This window comes from Gobio gobio (genome assembly GCF_949357685.1).
Source record: "Gobio gobio genome assembly, chromosome: 4".
Classification (NCBI taxonomy): domain Eukaryota; kingdom Metazoa; phylum Chordata; class Actinopteri; order Cypriniformes; family Gobionidae; genus Gobio; species Gobio gobio.
Window position 1 is genome coordinate 34,727,484 of NC_137100.1, and position 21,628 is coordinate 34,749,111.

The 21,628-nt window shown below is 40.6% G+C and overlaps 1 protein-coding gene and 1 long non-coding RNA gene across 2 annotated transcripts; both read left to right on the top strand.

Annotated features, from left to right (window-relative positions):
• The first annotated feature begins 1,568 nt into the window (after nt 1–1,568).
• LOC307125500 lies at nt 1,569–3,134 on the top strand. Its single transcript, XR_013816384.1, has 3 exons — nt 1,569–1,705; nt 1,991–2,044; nt 2,998–3,134. It is a non-coding gene; the product is annotated as an uncharacterized lncRNA (long non-coding RNA).
• A 523-nt stretch (nt 3,135–3,657) lies between these two features.
• On the top strand, nt 3,658–20,070 carry LOC307125496 (uncharacterized protein). The gene is made up of 2 exons (XM_079815369.1): nt 3,658–6,039; nt 19,487–20,070. Exons 1-2 carry the CDS (start codon nt 6,025–6,027, stop codon nt 19,952–19,954), a joined length of 483 nt encoding a protein of 160 aa, XP_079671495.1. The 5' UTR covers nt 3,658–6,024; the 3' UTR covers nt 19,955–20,070.
• The last annotated feature ends 1,558 nt before the right edge of the window (nt 20,071–21,628 follow it).

Below are 21,628 nucleotides of genomic sequence, written 5' to 3' on the forward strand. Positions count from 1 at the left end.
ATGTTTGGAATATGATTCGATACATGAATGTGTTCCGACCTGCAATTCATAAGTTTATCACTTCTGAATGACACCCTGTTTGAACAATTTATTATTGTACCTACGAGATAAAAGATAAAAAATTAAATAAAAAATCCATGGACTACTGATTGTAGACTTACTCATAGATATTAAATCACAAACAAACAAACTTCAACAGCGCCTCGCCTGAACGCTGTCATTTCCTAATAATTTGTAAAGATTGACAAGTGTTAGGAACCACCCTGAGTGACGTATAATGCACCATTGTGTTAATGAGTTTTGTATAAATGTAAAATGTGGAAAATTTAGTACGCCTATGGTTATGTCTGTCGAATGACTGTTTGTGGCAGGTATTTATGTTCATCTTTGTCATCGTAGAAAATAATTTATTTAGTAATAAAAATGTTTAGAAATAAACATTTTAAAATATGATCAAATAAAGGCAGCCTTGGCGAGAATAAAATATTTATTTAAAAAAAAATATATTAAATATATATTATTATTAGTATTGCAAACTTTTCACCGTAGTCTTCTCTTTAGAGTAGGCTATTTGAACGGTGTTGTGCCACATGTTACTGTGCCGAATTCTGACCCCCGCCAGAGTAGGCCTATTACAGTCCCCATTAGGTTTATGATTAGGTGTGGGATGATAGGCAACCAATTTGGCAGGGAGTTGAAATTCGGCAACACCTATGACACCATCAAGAACACTTTATTGAGAACACTATCACTATTATTGGTAACGCACTTCGAACCTTTTGTACAGTTTATCTCTACATTGTTGGTTGTGATATGTCATGGGTTTATCAGAAGTAGGCTACAAATAGACAAAGTAAGTATGAATTGACAGATTAAATTAGTTATTAGGTCTATAGTAATATGTCCTGCCAAAACATACAGTTACAGTTTGTTCGAGTCATTCGTTTGTTTATGTAAACACAAGATGGCGATGTCGACTTTCTCAGGCTGCTCCAGTTAAAAACTGTATTAAAATCGAAGTTATTTAGTTAAATACATAAATTCGTTGTTTAAAAAAACATTCAAAAGAATATAAAAACTTGATGGTGAAAAATTGTCTGTGATCGTTTTGGCTAAGATGAAATGTGTGATAGAATCTTGGGACAAGTGCAATTAAATATTGAAGTATAATACTGTCAGACTTGTATGCCAAACCATCTAAACCTGACAAATACAATACAAGTATATCTAATACTACAAAATATTTTATTGTAAGCACAGCTGTATTTTTTAATCTTATTAAAAATGATGATAATTAATTAGTTTTAAGATTGGAATATTAACATACAAATTTGACAAAAAAAACCAACAACACTATAACTAAAACTTTATTATAACTAAATGCAGATCATATCACATTAAAAAGAAGAGAAAAAATATGTGAATACCATAAATTAGTTTGTAACCTGAACAGACAATAAATCTTCCACTCACTGTTAGAGTCAGTTAAAGTGATCCCACCCTGTCATATAATCAGTTAGGAAGCAGTGAAAAAAGGTCATATAAGGTTGTGCTTGAGATTAGTGAGTGAAGACAAAGTGAAAGTTACAGGGTTCTGTGGTATTCCCCTTCATTCAAGCTGCATGTGCTTATACAAACAGGAACATACAGGTTCAGGCACAGACGAGTGTATAAGATGGTGTTTATGATCTGCTGATAAAAAAAGGTATTTGTTTGGTTTTTATTTTTTATCCCTATGACTTCCCTCTACATGTTCTGTTATCATTGTGAACATTCAGCTCATAGAATTGACATTTGTGAATTGACTTGTTCTGTAGGAATGAATAAATGTCTCATTGTATTAAAAAATAGGCATTGACTAATTGGCCTTTTCCTGCCTGATTTGAAAACTGTGACTGTGTTGAATTTGCATATGCTGTTCTCCAGTGGCTTAAACACTCAACATGACCAGTTACTCTAAATGACCAGTATTTCTCTGTATTGTTCGCAGGTTTCTCATCCGTGGATGTGGAACAGGAACATTTTAACCATGGACAGTCCAAAGGTAGTGCTTTTATTTTCATGAATTTTTACAATCTGCTCTTATTGTAACATCATCCTATAGGAAGAACATTTTCAATTTAGTGCACTCAAGGGATCAGCACTGAGTGTAAAACTATTTTTCCAAAATATATGTATGTACCACAATATGTTGCTAGTCAAGTTATACACTGATACAGTGAATTTTATTCAACACTTAGATATAATAATACATAATATTATAAAAAATAAAACAAATTTGCTTTCTTTTTTTATTGCTCAGCCCCCAAAAATAGTTCCAATGAAGCCAGCACAATTAATAACTGCATTGCATCTCCAACCAGCACACAGTAGCCCTGTTACAGAATGATTCAGTGTTTTTGAACTAATCAGTTGAGTGAATAATTCAATGACTCAATCATAAGGACAGTGGCTGTGTTCGAAACTGCATACTGTATAAGTACTACATTTAGTTTAAATGTGTGTTCTATATAGTATGAATGTGTGTAGTATGAATGAAATTTGGATGTACTTTCATTGTCATTATCATGAGAATGGCTGCATCTGAAATTACATAATTCCCTATAGGCCTAGACAAAAAACAGTATGTGACAAGAAGTAGGCCTATGTCTGAATTCATAGTGCTCATAAAAAAGTAGGCAAAAAGTATGCGGATGACCTATTACTTCTGGCAAGATTCTGAAGCTTGCATATGATAGACACTTTAATATCCCACAAGACCACACCTTTCCAGAAAGGCAGTGAAGCGATGCAACTGACGCTGGTAGTAGGTCACAACATGGAGATTGTACAACGCCCAAATTATAGGCTATTCATACAACACACATTCATTCTATATAGAACGTTCAACTTTTTAGTGGTTGGCTCTAGTGACAAAAGGCATGTGTCCCCACCTAGTACTGATGTATCCTTCAGGTCACTAAAGGCTGAATGTTCACTGTCTGTCTGACTTTTTAGTGTCCTCGTTGTCAGCTGTCTGATATCGTAAAGCTGGACGGTCAGCGTGCGGTCTGCAGGTCTTGTTCTAAATCGATGAGGTGCGTGTTTCAGTTCTGCTGGGCATGTCACCGCGAGTGGCCACACGATGCTTCGACCACCAACTCATGCATGCTGCCAAACTGTGCGCTCCGTGCTGCTCTCTTCAGCGCGAAACTGATCAGTGAACCACAAAGCTCGGTGAAAGGATGCCCGTACTTCAGGGCCTGTCCGGGATGTCATGCCCTACTAACACACAACGGTGAGGGGTGCCCTAACATAATTTGTCCCCACTGCGACGAGGAGTTCTGCTTTCGCTGCCTGCGCCCAGAATGCTATGGCAATGAGGACGATGACGATGATGATGATGACGATGACGACTATGATGATCCTGAGCCAGAGCCATGTGTGATAGTGGATAACACTGAGACCCTTCGACATCTAGGCATGTAGTGGATAAACTTCATAACTCTGAATAAGCTTTTAAAAATAACATTTAATTTAAACATAATTGGTTTAATAATGAGCAAGGAAAAGGAGAACACTGTATTTCCACATTTGAACACTGTATTTCTCAATTTCCAAAGAGAATCTTTTTTTTTTTACTCAAAAGGGTTGTTTTTGTCTTTTCTTTTTAAAGGTGGCATGAACTTGCTTTTAAAAAGTTTGTCTGAGCTCAATTTATGACGTTTGCGTGTTTTTTACATTCAAAAACATCATAATGAAGAACTAATAGGCTATTTTCAACCCTGCTTTTGAGCCTCTCTCCTGGAAAGCTCAGTTTTTATGGGCATGCCGCACTGAAGACTTGTAAGTAAAAGCCCACTGCTAGGATTGGATAAGATTTGCATATTTAATGAGCTTCAGCTCCTCTCGGTACATGTGGGAATTGTTTTGAGAGCGTGTGGGAAAACGGCAACCGGAATGATGATTCGTCCCACAGGATTCGCAAAATGTGTTTATCAAACAAACACAATGATTTATCTCTCATCCACCCGCGATTGATTGGAATGATAATTTTGTATTACTTGGCCCGCTCGATCAATGGATATAACCGCGAACCGTACACACACACACACGTGCGCTCGATTGTATTTTTCCTCCAAATATCAAGTCAAGAGAGGGAACTACGCACATCAAGAAAGGAATGTTATTTCACTATTTAAGATAGCCTGTCGGCAGGCCGGACTTACGTTTTGGTAGCCTGTCTGGAAAGCACATAACTTAGCCCTGGGACGTTGGGCTTTGCGAGCCCTGGCCCATACATGTCAGAGTCTGATCACGAATCGCAATGAACCAACAACACCACAAATAAAGGATTCTTCAGCCTTTGACAGCGTGCTAATGTTCAGTTAGACACGTACACATAATCAATAGATATCAAACGATCTGTAACAATGCAATACTATCATTTATAAAAAAAAAAAAGGTTTTACTCACATAAGTGTGTTGCTTCATTCATTCATGTAATCTCATCCTGTCTGCAAATATACAAGTCTCTTGTCTACAAACGAATCCGTGGTGAAATGAAGGAACAAACGCGCAATGTTTTAATATCTTGGGCTGGATATTCATTAAAAATAAAGTTCATCCATACATTCATAATATTGGAATCCGAATGAAGCTTATGCGGCAAGTTTATTGCTCAGAAGTTCGATCCGGTTTAGCTCTACGTATAGGCCAATGTTATTTATCTATGTTATCTTCATCTCTTTATATGTCAGGCACAAGTCGGTGGGCAGGGCTAGAGAATCAGGCGTTCTTCTTCTTCTGTTGAGGCGGTGTTTCGCCACACTCTGACAACACACATCTAGACACATCCTGAGAACGATCGTTTGCTGGGCCTGGTGTCAATAAAAGCTTTTCTTTGACTAACATGGAAGTTTTCAGCTCTGGAACTTACTGGATATTCTTATATTACCATGACCTTTTATATATCAAAAGCTCCAGGGAAAGTTGATTTCTCAATTCAGGACCCCTTTAAGACAGAAGTGCAGAAATAGGCTATTTAGATCAAATTATAAACATGATGATTCAAATAAGGCCTTTATTCTCGAGAATGAAGACAAATATTTTGGAATTAGAGAATTCATATTAAATTTGTGATTTTGGTTGACTGTAAACTTCTGCATGTAATTTAATTTAATTATGTGTATAAGCAAGAGTATCTTGCAGATTTGTTGTAAAAGCTGCACTGAATCTTGAAAAGTGAGAATGGAAAAGTACCACAGAACATATTTAGAATATGGTAAAGAGATTAGCTTGCAGTAAAACAGATCCACAATAACACCATTGATAAGTGGTCAGAGCCAGAATATAAATAAAATAGAATATAAAGGGCCAGCCAGAGCCAGACCTTTCCTTCACTGGCCAGCAGATGTCGCTATATAAACCCAAAACATGAAACATCCGCGTAATCACTGGCATCTGTTAAAAAACACAAAAAAACCAACAACAACCAAAAACAAAAAAACAGCCAAACAACAACACACACTACCTTTCTCAGATGACAATTAATGTTTTGGAAGACTGTCAATAGGGTATCTTTTTGTATCTATTTCATTTTCTGTATAACGACTGAAAGTGAAAGAAGCAGGTGTGTTGGTATTCCCCTTCGATCTTTAAGCTTACTGGAAATAAACAGAAACGTTTTGTGTCTCTACTCACAAAGAAGTGGACAGAACACTGAATCGCCGGTATGTACTGATTTAAATTTACTTCTAGTTATTTGCTCTTCTATTTGAATATAATGCAGACTTCTCGAATTCACTCTTTTAGGAAGAAATAAAATATTTTCTTGTTGGCAAAAACATATATGTTTGAAGTGCATATTATTTTATACCTTATATGTTCTTATAGTGCACTTGGTAATGCGTGTGCGTCCCTGCCAGCACAGTTCTCAATACCTTTGTCTTACTTTTTCCCCTCTCTCTCTCTCTCTCTCTCTCTCTCTCTCCCTCTCTCCCCCAGGTTTGTCATCTGTGAATGTGGTCCAGGAGGATTTGAGCCATGAACGTTCCAAAGGTAGATTGACAGCGCAAGAGCTCTGAGATCCATCATGACGTCAGACTTTTCGTAGGCTACACGCTATTTTTAGGCACTTGTTCTGACACAGAGTAGTATAGGAGGGGAATTAAGCTCTTAGACTTCATTTAGCACACTATGTCAAGGGGTCTGATTAACTCTGACGCAGTTTTCCATTGATAAGTGTCTAGAAGAGCCTTCCTGGGTTAAAACTTTTAGGATCATTGAGCTATAGATATCATTTTAGTTCTATTTTAGATGTAAAAATGGGGAAAATATACCCTTAAGGCTACAAGTAAGATTAGCTCTTATAATTTTTTGTAGTTTTGATTCTGTAGTTGAATGAATAAGCTTGGTGATGTAACTGTGTTAGGGTTAATGCTTCAGATTTGGGTTGTAAAGTACATGAGTACTCCAATACTGTACTTAAGTAGGCTACTAGAGCATTATTTAAGGGAAATTGTGCTTGAAGTAGGCCTACTTTTGAAGCGAAATACTTGTATTTTTATATATATTTTTATTCCTTTTACTCAATTACATTTAAGTACATTGGAGGAAATCATACTTTATTCCTTATTCATCAGAATGTAATTACACCTTCTGTGTCAATTAGGCTACATATTACACTGGTCATTCACACTGGTCAAGCTACTCTCAATGCTGCGCTTGGTGCTATGGGAACACGTCTTTGTGTATTATGTATAAACACGCCAAAGAATTTGGCCTTGAACTTGACGGCCTCTGACAGTGATGTGACTGGAACACATGCTCATCAGAGGCTATAATTAGATGTGCCGCAGGTGCACCCTCAGGTTTCTTTATTTTCAGAGCCATACTGTGTGTGTGTGTGTGTGTGTGTGTGTGTGTGTGTGTGCGCTTTGAGCTCTCTACCTAAATCTTCTGTTTGAAATTACTGAAACGGCATGCAGTCTTTTCCTGATTCAAAAAAATTATGAGCATCATGCAAAGTACGTTTAGTGTGCGTCAGTGTTCACAGCAATCAGTTTTGCTTTGTTTGGAAGAGCATGCTGCCCGTGCATTGGACCAGGGCGATTGCGAACACTGTGAATTTTTCACAGTTAAGGTGCTTCACACTCACCTTGCTTACTTTCACGAGCCAGCACCACATTGAGCATTCTTTCTCTCGCCCAGGTGACGACATACCTAGGGGTTCATATGGGTTTCGGTCACTATGTGGGCACAGCAGTCTCCCGCTCATATCAAGACTATTTTGGACACCCTAAGCCAGGGGTTTTCAACCAGGGGTCCTCCAGAAGGTTCTAAGGGGTCCCCGGAAAATTTCAGAGAATAAAAAGGCAAAGCAAAAATGGATAAAGTCTCCGGCGCTGTATACATACTTTCCAGAATTTAATATATTTGTTTTGTATCTTTTATAGTGAGTTTTTCTTTATATTCTCATTTATCTTGAATGCTGCTTTCATACATTTATTGAGAAAGTTGCTTATACAAATAATTTTTAATTGAAAATGTTCTTAAGGTTTATACATCCAACATTAATAGCCAATTTAAGTTTGGAAACAATATGTTGTATTTATAATGTCACACTTACTGTTTATCTAACAGTTTAAATGTTTTTTCATACATACAAATATATAGATGGATTTTAGGAAGGGGGTCCCTCATTAAGGTTCATCATATTTGGGGGTTCTTGGCATCATAAAGTTTGAAAACCCCTGCCCTAAGCAATATCAGGCTAGGTCAGAACATGACTTTTCGTCAGTTCTAGAGGATTTTAATGTCTTCCCTCTTACTGATAGGGCTGCATTGGCCGAAGTTTTGTTCTTGCAGATAATATCCCTCCTCGACAGCTCGCCCTGGGCAATACCGGACAGGAGGGACCTTCTGTCGCAAGCACAGGGGACAATATTTCATCCCCGGCCCGAGTTGTGGAATCTTCATGTCTGGCCCCTGAAGGGTACCAGATGAGGGACACTGGGGTTTCAGCCGAAGTTGAGACCATTCTCAGGGCTATAGGGCTCCTTTCACGAGAAGAATCTATGCCATGTTGGAAATTGCCGTTTCCTCCCCAGTTCTTTGGTTTGTCAATAAGTAGACGCAAGAGATTCAGTAAAAGTATAAAAGTAACTTGGAAGTTTAATAAAGCAAAATCAGATCAGCTTCTGAGCTCAGGATTACAGAACAGCAATATCAGTAATGCCATACAGGCCGTCTGTAATGTCTCTCAAGGCTAAGTATGCAGTTTTTATTCTTGTGTTGGTGACGCCCTTCTCCTGGTTCGATGCACACCTTCAAATTGCCTTTGTTCCTCTCGACCTCCCCTATTTGGCATCTGCACACAAAATCATACCAAGCATATCCGCTCCCCCACTGCCAGTCCAAGGTTTCAAATACTTTCGCTATCAGAGTGTGCCTCAAGTTAATTCATATGGTGACTGGCTTTAGTCACCATAGGCCTCTGCTGTAAGTGGTTACACAAGCATATTAAAAGATTCCAAACATATTGTAATATACCAAACATAGTTAACCTTCTTAGATAACACATAATTGTCCCATAAAACATAATTATCCCACAATTCCCTCTCTTGATCTCAACGAGATCACATCTCCTCCACATGACTTTCCATATCATCCCCCCTTTGGGACTTTAGGCGAGTCCCATACCTATGCCCTCTGGTTAAGTCCTGTCCCCATAAGTTCAGCCCTTTCTTTCAACATTCAAGTCATGGCTGAATCCAGCCAGTCATCATTCTCAATCACTTCCCTCATGTGGACAAGACTTAACTGGAGTATGAGGTCAAACATCTCCCCCCTTTTTTTTGGCTAGAGAGGAGTAAAAGACCCCACCTCCCTAATCTAATGGATCTGTTAGGGGATGACAACCACACATCAAATTTCAGTGCATTACATTCACTACAATTCGATTATTATACCAGGGTATCACTACTTCAGTAGATTCATTTTCAGTGACTCATACTATTAATCAGTAGGTTATATATGTCTCATGATGCCAGAGGAACTCACAGACGCTTCCGGTGGCCTGGAGCGCTATCTGGGTTGCTCCACCGTTGCCAGGTGTACTCTAGGCTTGCCATGAGTTCTACCTGGTGTTGGGGCTGACTGCGGGTTTTTAAACCACCAGTAGAGTCTAGCCCAGTTGCTAAGCACTGTTGTGCTCGTCGATCCTCTTCCTCTTTGGCTTGCATAGAACTTCACATCATATTTCAAAATTCCAATATAAACTTTCATATATGCTTTTTCCCTCATTCATGTGATCTAGAAAATATATAACCTTTCAAATCATTCCCTTTAAATCTTGTTGTATTATCTCGTAACACGGATAATGACCTGCTTCTGACCCTCAAATGTCCCCTCTTATTTACATTTGAAAATATTATGAGTATAATAATAAGAAATGAAAATAATATATAAAAATAATTAAACATTGTGTGGGAAGGGGCTCTTTTTATAAAAATAACAAACAAAACATCCTCCTATTCTTTCTGCCTACACTACCCATTCTAACCACAAATTGCTGTCATAATATCCTGTTTCCATGGTCAGCACATCTAATGGTGTTAATCTGCTATAATCAATGCTTTTAATTGTTTTGTTAGGGCCTCTGGTTAGGTTTTTACTTGTTGGTTCTGAGGTGGGTTCTGGTTCCTGGAGTTCTATCATTATCATTCCCAAGGGATCTCTTCCCGAGACATCTACACCTAGAGTTATGTATGTTTCTTTTTGATCATTTCCATGTTTCAATGAGATCCTTAACGTGTTTTTCCAATTTCCCCAACTACGCTGGTACCCTCGAAATAATTTCAGCCTATGCTGTATGTGATCTGGTTTGGTCAAAGGGCTGTTAGTGAGAACTGTCTTGGTATACCCTGGTTTTGTCATCCAATTTACATCATGCCATGTGTGGCACCATGGTACTGGTGTGGCAGAGGTGGATGGCCATAAACATCCGTATATGTCATAACCCCTCCATCTCATCTGATCTTTGCCACAATCTATCACTTGGCAGAGGTCAGACTCCCACAGTCCGTCCTTTCCCGTCACCCTCTCTAGAGTTAGTTTTGCTCCATTTTTTCCTCCTTGTTTTACCAGACTGTTACCTCTCTTATGTCTATTTTGCTGTTCCCCTATTCCCCACAGTATTACTCCTACACAGATCAACACACCCACCGTCCAACATGTCACCACCCCATGTATTTTCCTCATTTTGAGATTACCACCACCTGTACTTCTTTATCATGAAACACCCTCTCTAGTATTTCTGCTACCTTTTCAAACTGTAGTTTATCCAGCCCACACCCAATTTTTGGAATTGCAATCACTCTTTCGTTATTCTTCGTGCATTGGTGTTTTAGTTGTTCTAGGCTGTTCTCTAAGTCTTGGTAAGTGGGCAGGTCCCTGCATCACCTCTTGGTTACTAGATGATATATTACTTTAGTACCATGTTGAGTTCTGACACACTGTCCTGGCTGGCTTATGGTCGTGTCTAATTCTTCAGTACCAAATTTTTCACAAATCTGTTTTGCAACTCCTGCTCCTAAGGCGTAATCAGCGCTGATGCAATGAGCTATGGGTACATCTGCTGGTGTATTCAACAGATCACCTTTCCTAAATAGGAGGGCAGAGTGTCCTCCAAGCGTTTTCTGGTAGAGCTGAGTGTGCGATGTTTCAGTTTCTGTTCGGGTGTCTGCTTGGCTGTCCTGTGTGTCTCTCTGTTCCTCCTGGATTTCCTCCGTCACCTCCTCTCCCTCTCTTTGACCTTCCACAAGGTCAATTCTGGTTGCATCGAGCGACCTGCCAGGAGGGGGACAGAACATGCAAGCAGACAAATGATACCATGTTTTTCCTTTACCTGCCAGTTGGACACAATGTGAGGTTCTAGCAGTGACTCTCATTGGATCACTCCATCTTGGAGTCGACCATTTTCTCTTAATTTGTTTCAGCCTCACCCACAGTTCGGTTGTAGTAGGTTCAATCTCCGGGGTATCGTCCTGTGGCCAACTTTTCTGTGGACAAAACATGTTAACCACTGCACTTACTTTGTCATAATATCGAGCAGGAGCATCCAGGGCCCACGTAGTATCAAACTTTGCCCATGGGCCTGGAAATTGTCTCCCTGACATTATTTCGAAGGGGGTGAACCCAGTGGTTCTGTTTATGGAACATCTGACTGACATGAGCGCGAGTGGAAGTGCATCAACCCAGTTGAGGTTTGTGGTGGAACAAATTTTCCCGAGTTTGTTTTTTAACGTCAGATTCAATCGTTCAACCTTTCCCTGACTACTATGCCGAATCTTAGTATATGTTTACTCTCTTGTTTTTTGCCCAAGTGCAAGGCGCTGATTAGTGCTAATAATTCAGCTCGCTGAGCAGAAGGGCGGTCTTTAAGGGAGCATGCTTCTATGGTTTGATAGTCTAACCCTATTTGCTGGACTATAGCGTAGCTGGCTGACAGAGTTTCCAAATCTGTCCTAAAGCAGCAACCATCACAGTAGAGGATTATGTCTGGATCTGTCAGTGGTACTGAACTCAACCCCTCCCTGAGTTGCTCGTCCTTCAGGGATCTTGGTGCACATTCGTGTGGTTCTCCCTCCCCCACCAAATCAGCCATGTTGACTCCTTGGTGGCTGTGTACTATGTGTGGGGCGGTGAGTGTTTTTATCAACTTACTCTGTCTTTGTGCTGAAAAAGTGAATGCAGATGACTGAATGAACGACACTACAGAATGTGTAGAGAGGATGTGCAATGGGTGTTTCATGACTATGTGTTCCGTTTTTTCTATCATCTTAGACAGCCCAGCTGCATATCTGGCGCACGGGGGTTGTTTTTGTTCTATTTTGTCCAGTTATGACATAGCTTAACACTCTTCTCTGTTGGTGTTGTTTTTGATACAGTATCCCTGTCCGTTCTCAGTAATCTTGGACATATTGTCTACTGTATCCAACCAAACCTAAGAATGACAACATGTCCTTGACTTTAGTTAGTTTTGGATAAGACAGAATGGCTTGCTTTGTTTCATTTGACATACCAGTCCCAGCCCTTCCTAACACTTTTCCCAGGAACATTACCTCAGGCCTACTGACCTGTAATTTGTCCTTCCTGACTTTTAGGCCTGCTGTTGACAATACCTGAAGCACTTTTTCGGTATCAAGTAGACACCGCTCGTTTGATTCTGAAGCTATTAGCAGATCGTCTACATACTGCACCAGTATGGATCCCTCACACAATTCACATGTTTCTAACAGCACCCTTAGCTCTTGATTAAATATCCCAGGACTCAGGATAAACCCTTGAGCGAGGCGGTTGTAGGTATATTGACAACCTTCATGGCGGAAATCAAACAGGTTCTTACAGTGGTCTGCCAAAGGAACACAGAAAAATGCATTCGCCAGATCTATACAGGTGAAATGGGTTTGCTCAGGTGTCAACTTAGCCAGAATGGTGTATGGGTTCGGGGTGGGTAGAGTGGGGGTGGTCACAATCTCATTAATGCGTCTCAAATCATGTACCATCCGGTACTTCCCTGTCGACTTTTTTAGTACAGGCAGTATGGGGGTGTTCCAATCAGAAACTGTACGACATAGAACTCCTGCATTTTCTAGCTCTCGTATTGTTTCTCTAATGCCCCCTGAGGCTTCCCTGCTGATTGGATATTGCCTAACATTTACTACTCTTCCTTTTTCTATCTCAAATGATACAGGTTCTATGTTCCAGTTCCCTACATCTCCAGATCCTGACGACCATAGTGTGTTTGGTAGGTCTCTTAACATTCGCTCGGTCCCTTCACCGTCTGGGTTAGTTATGATAACAGTTCGAGTTACTATTTCCGTTTGGTATACTGCTTCGACGTGTTCCTGAAACTGGAATTTATAACTATCCGCGGCTCTAGACATCTCCCAACCGTCTCCTATTGGTTCCCAATCAGTGGTTTGTTGTAGTCGTTTTACCATGGGGCCTAATGCTCGCGCCTCGTGGGTTGGATTGAGCAGCAGGGACACGTGTGGGGAGGATGTGTCTCCCTCTTCAAAATACCCCTGCTGTTCTTCTGTTAACTGAACTGCTACGGCTACTCCTTCTTCTCCTATGAATAAAGTTGTACAATTGACTTGTGTCAGTCTACCTTTCAGTTCATTGTTGTACTCTCTCTCATAATGCTCATCGTCTGCGGTGTCATAATACAAGGTACAGTGCCAGGGGTCTGGAGGGACTTCAACATTGTGCACAGACTTTATCCATTCGTCCCATTCAGAAATTGGTTTTGTCAATTTGGAACACTCAGTTAACCTCATCCAATAAACTTTGTCAACAACCTTTTTTTCGACCTGTATCACATACTGACCCCTCCCCAGACTGTCCTGAGCTTCGTAGGAACAATTTGTGGTCAGTCAATTTGGAAATATCAGTTTAATCCCCTTTGGACTGCAGAGAATTTTAGCCCCTAATTTAATCAAAAGATCCCTCCCCAGTAATGCAGAGGGCGTGTTAGCCGAGCATAAGAATGAATGGAGTAGTTTCTGTCCTGCCACCTTCACTTGTAGTGGTTTGGTCAGTGGCCATTTTTCAGTTTCCCCAGAGAACCCCCTCACTTCCTCACTTTGTGAGGACAGTGAGCCCTTCTCCACCCTTTGTAGCTGTATAGTGGAGAAGGTGGCCCCAGTGTCCACTAGGGCCTCAACTGGCTGGTCATCCACCAGTATTGTTAGGAGGGGCTCAGCCAACGCCACCTCACTGGTTCTCTGTGGGTCTCGTCAATAGGTCGCACGGTCTGACGGGCCCCAGACTGGGCTTTGTCTGGGCACCTGTTGGTTGCCATACCATGAACCTCTTTCCATTGGGGTACCCCTACCTCTTCCCCTCTGAGGTCCCCCTCTAACAGGAGCCCGTCCCTGTGCAAGGGGTGGTCCCCTTGGCCTTCTGGCATTTTGTGGGCATTCACGCCTCCAATGATCCAAAGCTCCACATTTAAAACACCCCTGCTCACTAGAGGTCAATTCCCTCCTCAAATCTTGATATGGTGGTGGCCAGTCTGGAGTTGGGTCAGGGACAGGATACCCAGGGAACCCTTGTGGGCTGTATGGCCCAGTAACAGGATGCACATTGTGTGCAGGTGTTCCAGCCTTCTCCTGGACCCCTGCCACTGGAAAAACTGGCAACTGGGAATTCTCTTTCGGTTTTTTCTTATTTTTGTCTTTTTCCACCTCTATCTGCATTTTTAACAGCTGAGTTTTAAGCTTCTCTAACTCAGTGTCCTCCTTTCCTCGTTTATCTATGGCTCTATCTACATGGTACACAAAATGTCTCGTCCAGGTAGCATTATCCCCTCCTACCATATCGGGACTGTTTTCCATTGCCTCGACTCCAACATCTGGAACCCCCTTCATTACTGCCTGTCTAAAAAACTCCTGGCATATTTCTTTAGCATCCGGAGTTTCCCCTGTTCTTCCCTCCCACTCCGCCTCACACCTATGTAGGTATGCTGAGGCTGACTCTCCGTTTTGCAGCTTGAACTTAATGCTTTGATAAGTCCATCTGGGCATTGGATATAATGTATCCAACGCCTTCCCTATGTCAGTAATGTGTTGCTGTAGGGGTGTATGGTTGGACTCATTGACTGTATCGGCTTGTTTTTCGATTTGCTCTACCTGAGTCAGGGTCATTAGGTTTCCCCACAATGCCCTAACATCTCCTAATGCCAAGGTTGTTCCATAGGTTAATGTTATGACTTTTGCCAACCACATTTTTCCTCCCTTTGTTATATCAGGGAGTTTACTCAAAACTGCATTCATGTCTGAATGTCCCCATGGTTTGTACTCATTACCTACCCCGCCCCTGGCTTGAATTAAAGGGCACATCATTTGACATTTTTTACCTTGACCCCCTCTGAATGTCTGTAAGATATTCCCGTTCTTTCTATCTGTTTTAGACCTGGTGTTGTATCTGGGGCCGCTGTTTTCCTGTTTATCTTCTTCCTCCTCATTTTTATTCTTTTTGTTTCCGTATTCTACGTCTAGTTCATACCCTCTTACCGTAACTTGATCTCTATCGTCTCCATACTGGCTACCAGTAGGGCTCCCAATTGACCCCCCCCCCCTGCTCCTAAAGTTTCTCTCAGGTCAATCTCATTCCATTCAGCACTTTCCTTTGTGCTTTCTATTGTTGTCATGTTGGGGTCTAGTCTATCTCCTGCCTGTTTCTGAAACTGTTCTTTAACCATCTCTTTTAATTGTCTCTTAATCTCAGATGTATCATCTGGTTGATAACAACAGTTTCCCCATGCTATTTTAATAAAGCAAGTTCTTCTTTGCAGAATGCAGGAAATAGCAGCTTTTCAGTCTGTCTGGGTTGCCTTATATTCAGTCTCATATATACTGTAATGTTTTATCTCTCGTTATATTGATTCCTATACTCTCTCAAACCCTGTTAGGATTAAATCAATGACTCTCATTATTGTAAAATGTGTATATTATGTCTGTTAAAAATGTCTGTTTAACTTGGTCACCCAATTTTGCTCATCCAACAAAATGTAATTTGATTTTAATTAACATAATCCAAAGATTCTCTGAATATCTGCAATGGATACAATTTTTATTTCTCCCAGGGATAACGAGATAAAAATTTCAGACTTTCAAAATTGTATTTTCATATAACAGGTCAATGTATAATACAGTCATAGTACCTACATCTAGCTTGTCTCTCTCTCCATATATTTCTATCTCTGTATATCAGATATTTCTATAATCTTTTTTGTTAATTATTTGGATTTCCTCAGGGAACTGCACAAACCACTTATACTAAAGAGAAAACTCCAGTGTTTTTTTTTTGTGGCCACCAGTTTGTTCAATCCTCCGGATCAATCCCTGTTTGCAGGCCTGCTTATTCATTGAATTATCTAATAGACCGGTCTATGTCCTAACAATCTACACACAACACTTTGGTACATTCTTGATACGCGTTTTCTGTCTTGGTAGCAATGCTTCTAATACCATTTATTTATGATCTCTTCACACACACTCAATCACTCGGTTTTATTACATTCACTCTGACCCTCTCATTTCAAGAGGGCTCATCAATCTCTCTTCCTCTCTGAGCTGTCCGAATACTGCGTCTGTTCCTACCAGGTCACACTTAAGTGACGGTCCAGAGAAGGTGCGCAGCACTCGAACTTCCCAAATACGGAATTATACACACTCGTTATCACACACACTGAGATCTTTAGACTTCAGACACTTTTATCTTTTCACCACGCCGGGTTTCACAGGATAAACAGAGTTTTTATAATATTTGTAACCAAGCCTGGTCAACTCTTTCCCAACCTTGCCAGGCTTTTACAACTTATTTTTTTTATTTAACCTTTATCTTTCACCACGCCGGGTTTCACAGGATAAACAGAGTTTTCATAACATTTTAACCAAGCCTGGTCAACTCTTTCCCAACCTTGCCAGGCTTTTACAACTTATTTTTTTATTTAACCTTTATCTTTCACCACGCCGGGTTTCACAGGATAAACAGAGTTTTCATAACATTTTAACCAAGCCTGGTCAACTCTTTCCCAACCTTGCCAGGCTTTTACAACTTATTTTTTTTATTTAACCTTTATCTTTCACCACGCCGGGTTTCACAGGATAAACAGAGTTTTCATAACATTTTAACCAAGCCTGGTCAACTCTTTCCCAACCTTGCCAGGCTTTTAACCTTAACAACTGATCTGATTTTGTAGGACCATAAACATTGGTACACAATCCCCTCTCAACCTGATAATTTGGTATATCCAATTATGCAGATCTTTTATGAAAAAGGTGTCTGCTTACCTTATTTTAGATGCTCTGCAGAGAGGTTGAAAGCGGATCGCCCCCCAATGATGACTTCAGCGTCGTGACAAATCCGGGTGCCCCCTCCAAATTGTTGGAAATTGCCGTTTCCTCCCCAGTTCTTTGGTTTGTCAATAAGTAGACGCAAGAGATTCAGTAAAAGTATAAAAGTAACTTGGAAGTTTAATAAAGCAAAATCAGATCAGCTTCTGAGCTCAGGATTACAGAACAGCAATATCAGTAATGCCATACAGGCCGTCTGTAATGTCTCTCAAGGCTAAGTATGCAGTTTTTATTCTTGTGTTGGTGACGCCCTTCTCCTGGTTCGATGCACACCTTCAAATTGCCTTTGTTCCTCTCGACCTCCCCTATTTGGCATCTGCACACAAAATCATACCAAGCATATCCGCTCCCCCACTGCCAGTCCAAGGTTTCAAATACTTTCGCTATCAGAGTGTGCCTCAAGTTAATTCATATGGTGACTGGCTTTAGTCACCATAGGCCTCTGCTGTAAGTGGTTACACAAGCATATTAAAAGATTCCAAACATATTGTAATATACCAAACATAGTTAACCTTCTTAGATAACACATAATTGTCCCATAAAACATAATTATCCCACAGCCACTAAATGGGTTGTCTTTGAGAGGTGGCCGCCCGTCAAAGTTCCCTCATGGGACCTAGCTATAGTCCTTGAGGGGCTTGTTGGGAACCTCTTTGAACCTCTAGAGTCAGCATCTGACAAGCTTCTGACCCTTAAAATGTTTTTTTTTTCTGATGGCAATCACTTCTATAAAGAGATTTGGTGATTTGTCAGCTCTGTCAACCTCGCCATCTTGCTTAGACTTTGCCCCAGGAATGGTGAATGTTATCTTACGTCCTTATCCTGACTACCTGCCTACGGTTCCATTCTCGGCCGTTCACCCTGTCACTCTTGAAGCTTTCTGCCCTGCACCATTTACAACGCAGGAGAAACTTCACTGACTGTGTCCAGTACGTGCTCTTCAGTCTCCACTGCAGTTGCCATTGGCGCAAGTCAGAGCAACGCTTCATATGTTATGAGGGCAGCAACAGGGGGATTGCCGCTAAGTAAACAATGTCACACTGGCTGAGAGATGCCATTGCCCTAGCCTATGAGGTACGCAGTCAAGCGTCACCTCCAGGAATTAGGGCCCATTCTACCACGGGGTCGCTTCCTCCAAGCTCTGGCAAAGGGCCCCCTCTTGCAACAAGTTTGTGATGCGGCAGGGTGGTCCTCTCCGCACACATTCATCAGACTTTCTAGTTTGGAGGTTAATGTGACCCCCGGTTTTCATGTCCTTGAGTTAACATCCCAGACTCATGTCTGAGACTTCTCGCGTGCTTGTGAGTACACACTACACAACCGTGAGGGCTCCAGACACCTTTAGTGCGGAAGCATGGGTATTATACATGGTAAGTTCTGGGTTACTTAACTGTAACTCTGTTCCCTGAAAAAGTGGGAACGAGATGCTGCGCTTCAAGGGCGCACTGAGGACGTGCCTGGACAGCTCTTCAAACAAAGTGACACTTGAGCGTGCACCTGCAGCACGTCTAATTATAGCCTCTGACGAGACATATTTGCATGTTTACACACATAATTCACAGATGGTCACACGAAGATGTGTTCCCATAGCGCTAAGCACAGCATCTCGTTCCCGCTTTTTTAGGGTTACAGTTAAGTAACCCGAGACGCTTTGTGTGGTGGTGACAGGAGCAAGCAATGCTCCTACGTATAGAAAAATATGATTAGCATCTTAATCTTTATTTTATTATTTTATTTTATTAGTGTATCAACTAATTATTTTAACAAATTTAATGTAGAAGAGCTGGATAAACAACGAGTTAAATAATGGCAATTAAGTAAATGTATTGATAGGGATGCCCCTGTCCGAAAAAACAATTTTTATAGTCCATTAGTAGTCATTCCTTTAAGCAAGTAGTCAACTAATCGCACATTTATATTAATTTAATTAGGCTGCTTAAATATAAACTGGATGCATGGAGGAATATAGCTTATTCCGCGTTCAAGTGCACGCATAAAGTTTGCCGCAATGCACCACCAAAAGCAATGATAATAAATGTGTCGTGAAAAAAAACAAGGAGACATTTTAATAGTTTATTAATAAACTAGGGTTTTCTGAGTCTGCAAAGATAAAGTTGAAAATGCTGACTCGCCATCTCCACAGTACACAGTACAGTAGAAAGAAATGCACCTTTCATACGAATTACATAATCCTAGAGTTTTTGTTTTATAGTTGAATTGGTTTGTTTTTAAAGTAGACATTTCAAGCTTTGTATAGGTATATTTCTCATGTCTGTGAGGCTAAGTATAGCCTATAAGCTGAGTTTCGGTTCATTTTTGAGACATGCTCCAGTTCACGGACACAGACGGCAGAAAGCGCATCCTGTTTGTTTTCTTTATTTTACTTTATTTTCTTTAATTTATATCGAATGCATTTATTAAAATTAAATAAAATTAAGTCAATTTATTAAAAAAAAATTGTTTATGGAAGTTGTAAAAGTTGTGCAAATGTTCACTCAAATAAATCTTTAGTGTGAAGTAGAGCCCCTGATTATTTTATTGTGTGACCAAATCCTACAAATAATTTTCCTCTTTTCCAGTGTCCCATTTGTCAGCAGTCTGATATCGGCATTCTGGATGGTCAGTGCGCGGTCTGCAGGTCTTGCTCTAAATCGAACCGGTGCGTGTTTCGGTTCTGCTTGGCATGTCAGAGAGAATGGCCACGCAGCGCTTCGACCACCAAATCCTGCATGCTGCCGAACTGTGCGCTCCGTGCTGCACTCCTCAGCGACACAAAAATCAGTGACCCACAAAGCTCAGTGAGAGGATGTCCATACTTCAGGGCCTGTCCAGGTTGCAAGGCCCTGCTTACACACAACGGAAGAGGCTGCCCCAACATCGTCTGCCCTTATTGTGGTAGACACTTCTGCTTCCGCTGCCTGCGTCAAATGTGCATTGGGGAAATAAATGAAGCCTTTGCACTTCGACTGTCCTTCTTTCAAGATAATGAGATAAGTCCATGTAGAGTGGTGGACAACAAGCAGAGTCTCACAGTTTTTGGACTGTAATGAGAAATTTAACATAAAAAAGACAAATGAAACAATCCTACCAAATGAAAAATACCCAGTTAAGCTTACTGTAGCTTACTGTAAACATGTTATTGTAAAAATTGCTATTCTTATACATGATCAGAAAAAGGTTAATGAATGTACCCTTCAGAAAAAGTTTAATGAATGTACCCTGGTTAATTTAGAAGGGATTCAGATTTTTTTTTTTTTTTTTCAAATATGAAATTCTGATTACATTATAATACATATTAATATCAATAAACATCTTTACATCAATATTTGCTATTACACCAAAATTAGAATCGTTGTAATATATGCATGCCTTCAGGACCAAAACATTTCGCACAACATTGATTTTGAAAGATAAATATCAAAATAGCTTTTTTTTGTCAATCAATTTAAGACTAGCCTATAGAGTTTACTGAAAGATTTTTAAAATACTTACACCACATTAATTGTAAAAACATGATTGCCAGAGTCTCCAGGCCTGCTTGGTTTTTGGGGATCTGAAACACAGGCATTCTGAAATTCTTCTTTTTTACATAAAAATGTTTGCCATTCTCCTATGCTCCCATGATCACTGGTTTACAAGCTCTTATTAGGTGTGTGTTATGACAGATAGTGTTCAGAAGGTCAGCAATGGGTAAATATGACCATTGACAGTTTTAGCTCTCCTGGAGTGTCACATGTTTTCTTTGTTGCATTAGGATCCATCCTGCACATCTGCATGAATGTAGCCTAGTGCATAGCAGCTCTGAAATGACTTACTGGGCTATGTAGCTCTAGCCTACATTTATAATTCACCCAAAAATGAAAATACTCATCCACATGTCAGTCTTTTCATTTTTTATTGTGGTTTTATATATATGGAACAGAATTAAATTTAAGTTGTTATACACTGAAAATATTTTCCTTGACAGCCGTGGTCACCACATTCACTTTAATCATATGGAAAAAGCTGCTTAGTCAACATTTTTGTTTAAAAACGCTAGTAGGGGTAGGGTAGGGTAGTTCCCTTTCGAATGGAAACTCCCACAGCATCTGACAAGATGCTTTAGGGGAATAAATACCCACTCTGCCATGCTAAGGGGAATGCATGCCATATGTGCTGTGACTAAGCATTTAAAATAATGGCTCTCATGGCCTAACTGCCGGAGTAAAATTCCCTAAAGGTACACACCAGTGCTGTTAGTGACATTACTCCCTATGACCATTGCCCAAACTGCACACACCTAAAACGAGGAAGTTCACTTCTCCTCTACACACCTGGCAGGGCCGAATGTAAGGGCTTGGCCCCAGGTAGAGCTCAAAGGCTTGGAATCATTCACCTAATAAAAGATTCCTTTATGGTAATATGGCCAGGGACAAAAGAGACCCTGGCCTGTCACTTCAGGGGGACATAAAGCATCAACCCCTAGAGTCAAAAGGGAGGTTGACTTCAACCTATCTGCCTAAGCAGAATCTCTAGATTCAGCACTCTCACAGAGGGCTCCGTTCTGAATTCCAGAGAAGAAAGTCCAGGAGCGCAGAGACTGCGCATATCGACCCTTTGAGTGAGGGGAGTAACTCTACTCAGCACAAAAAGGGATTCTCCAGGACCTGCAGAGCACTAAACATAGCTGGGGGAGCGGCCTACATATAATGATCCTCTAAAACGAGGGTATTACTAACCAA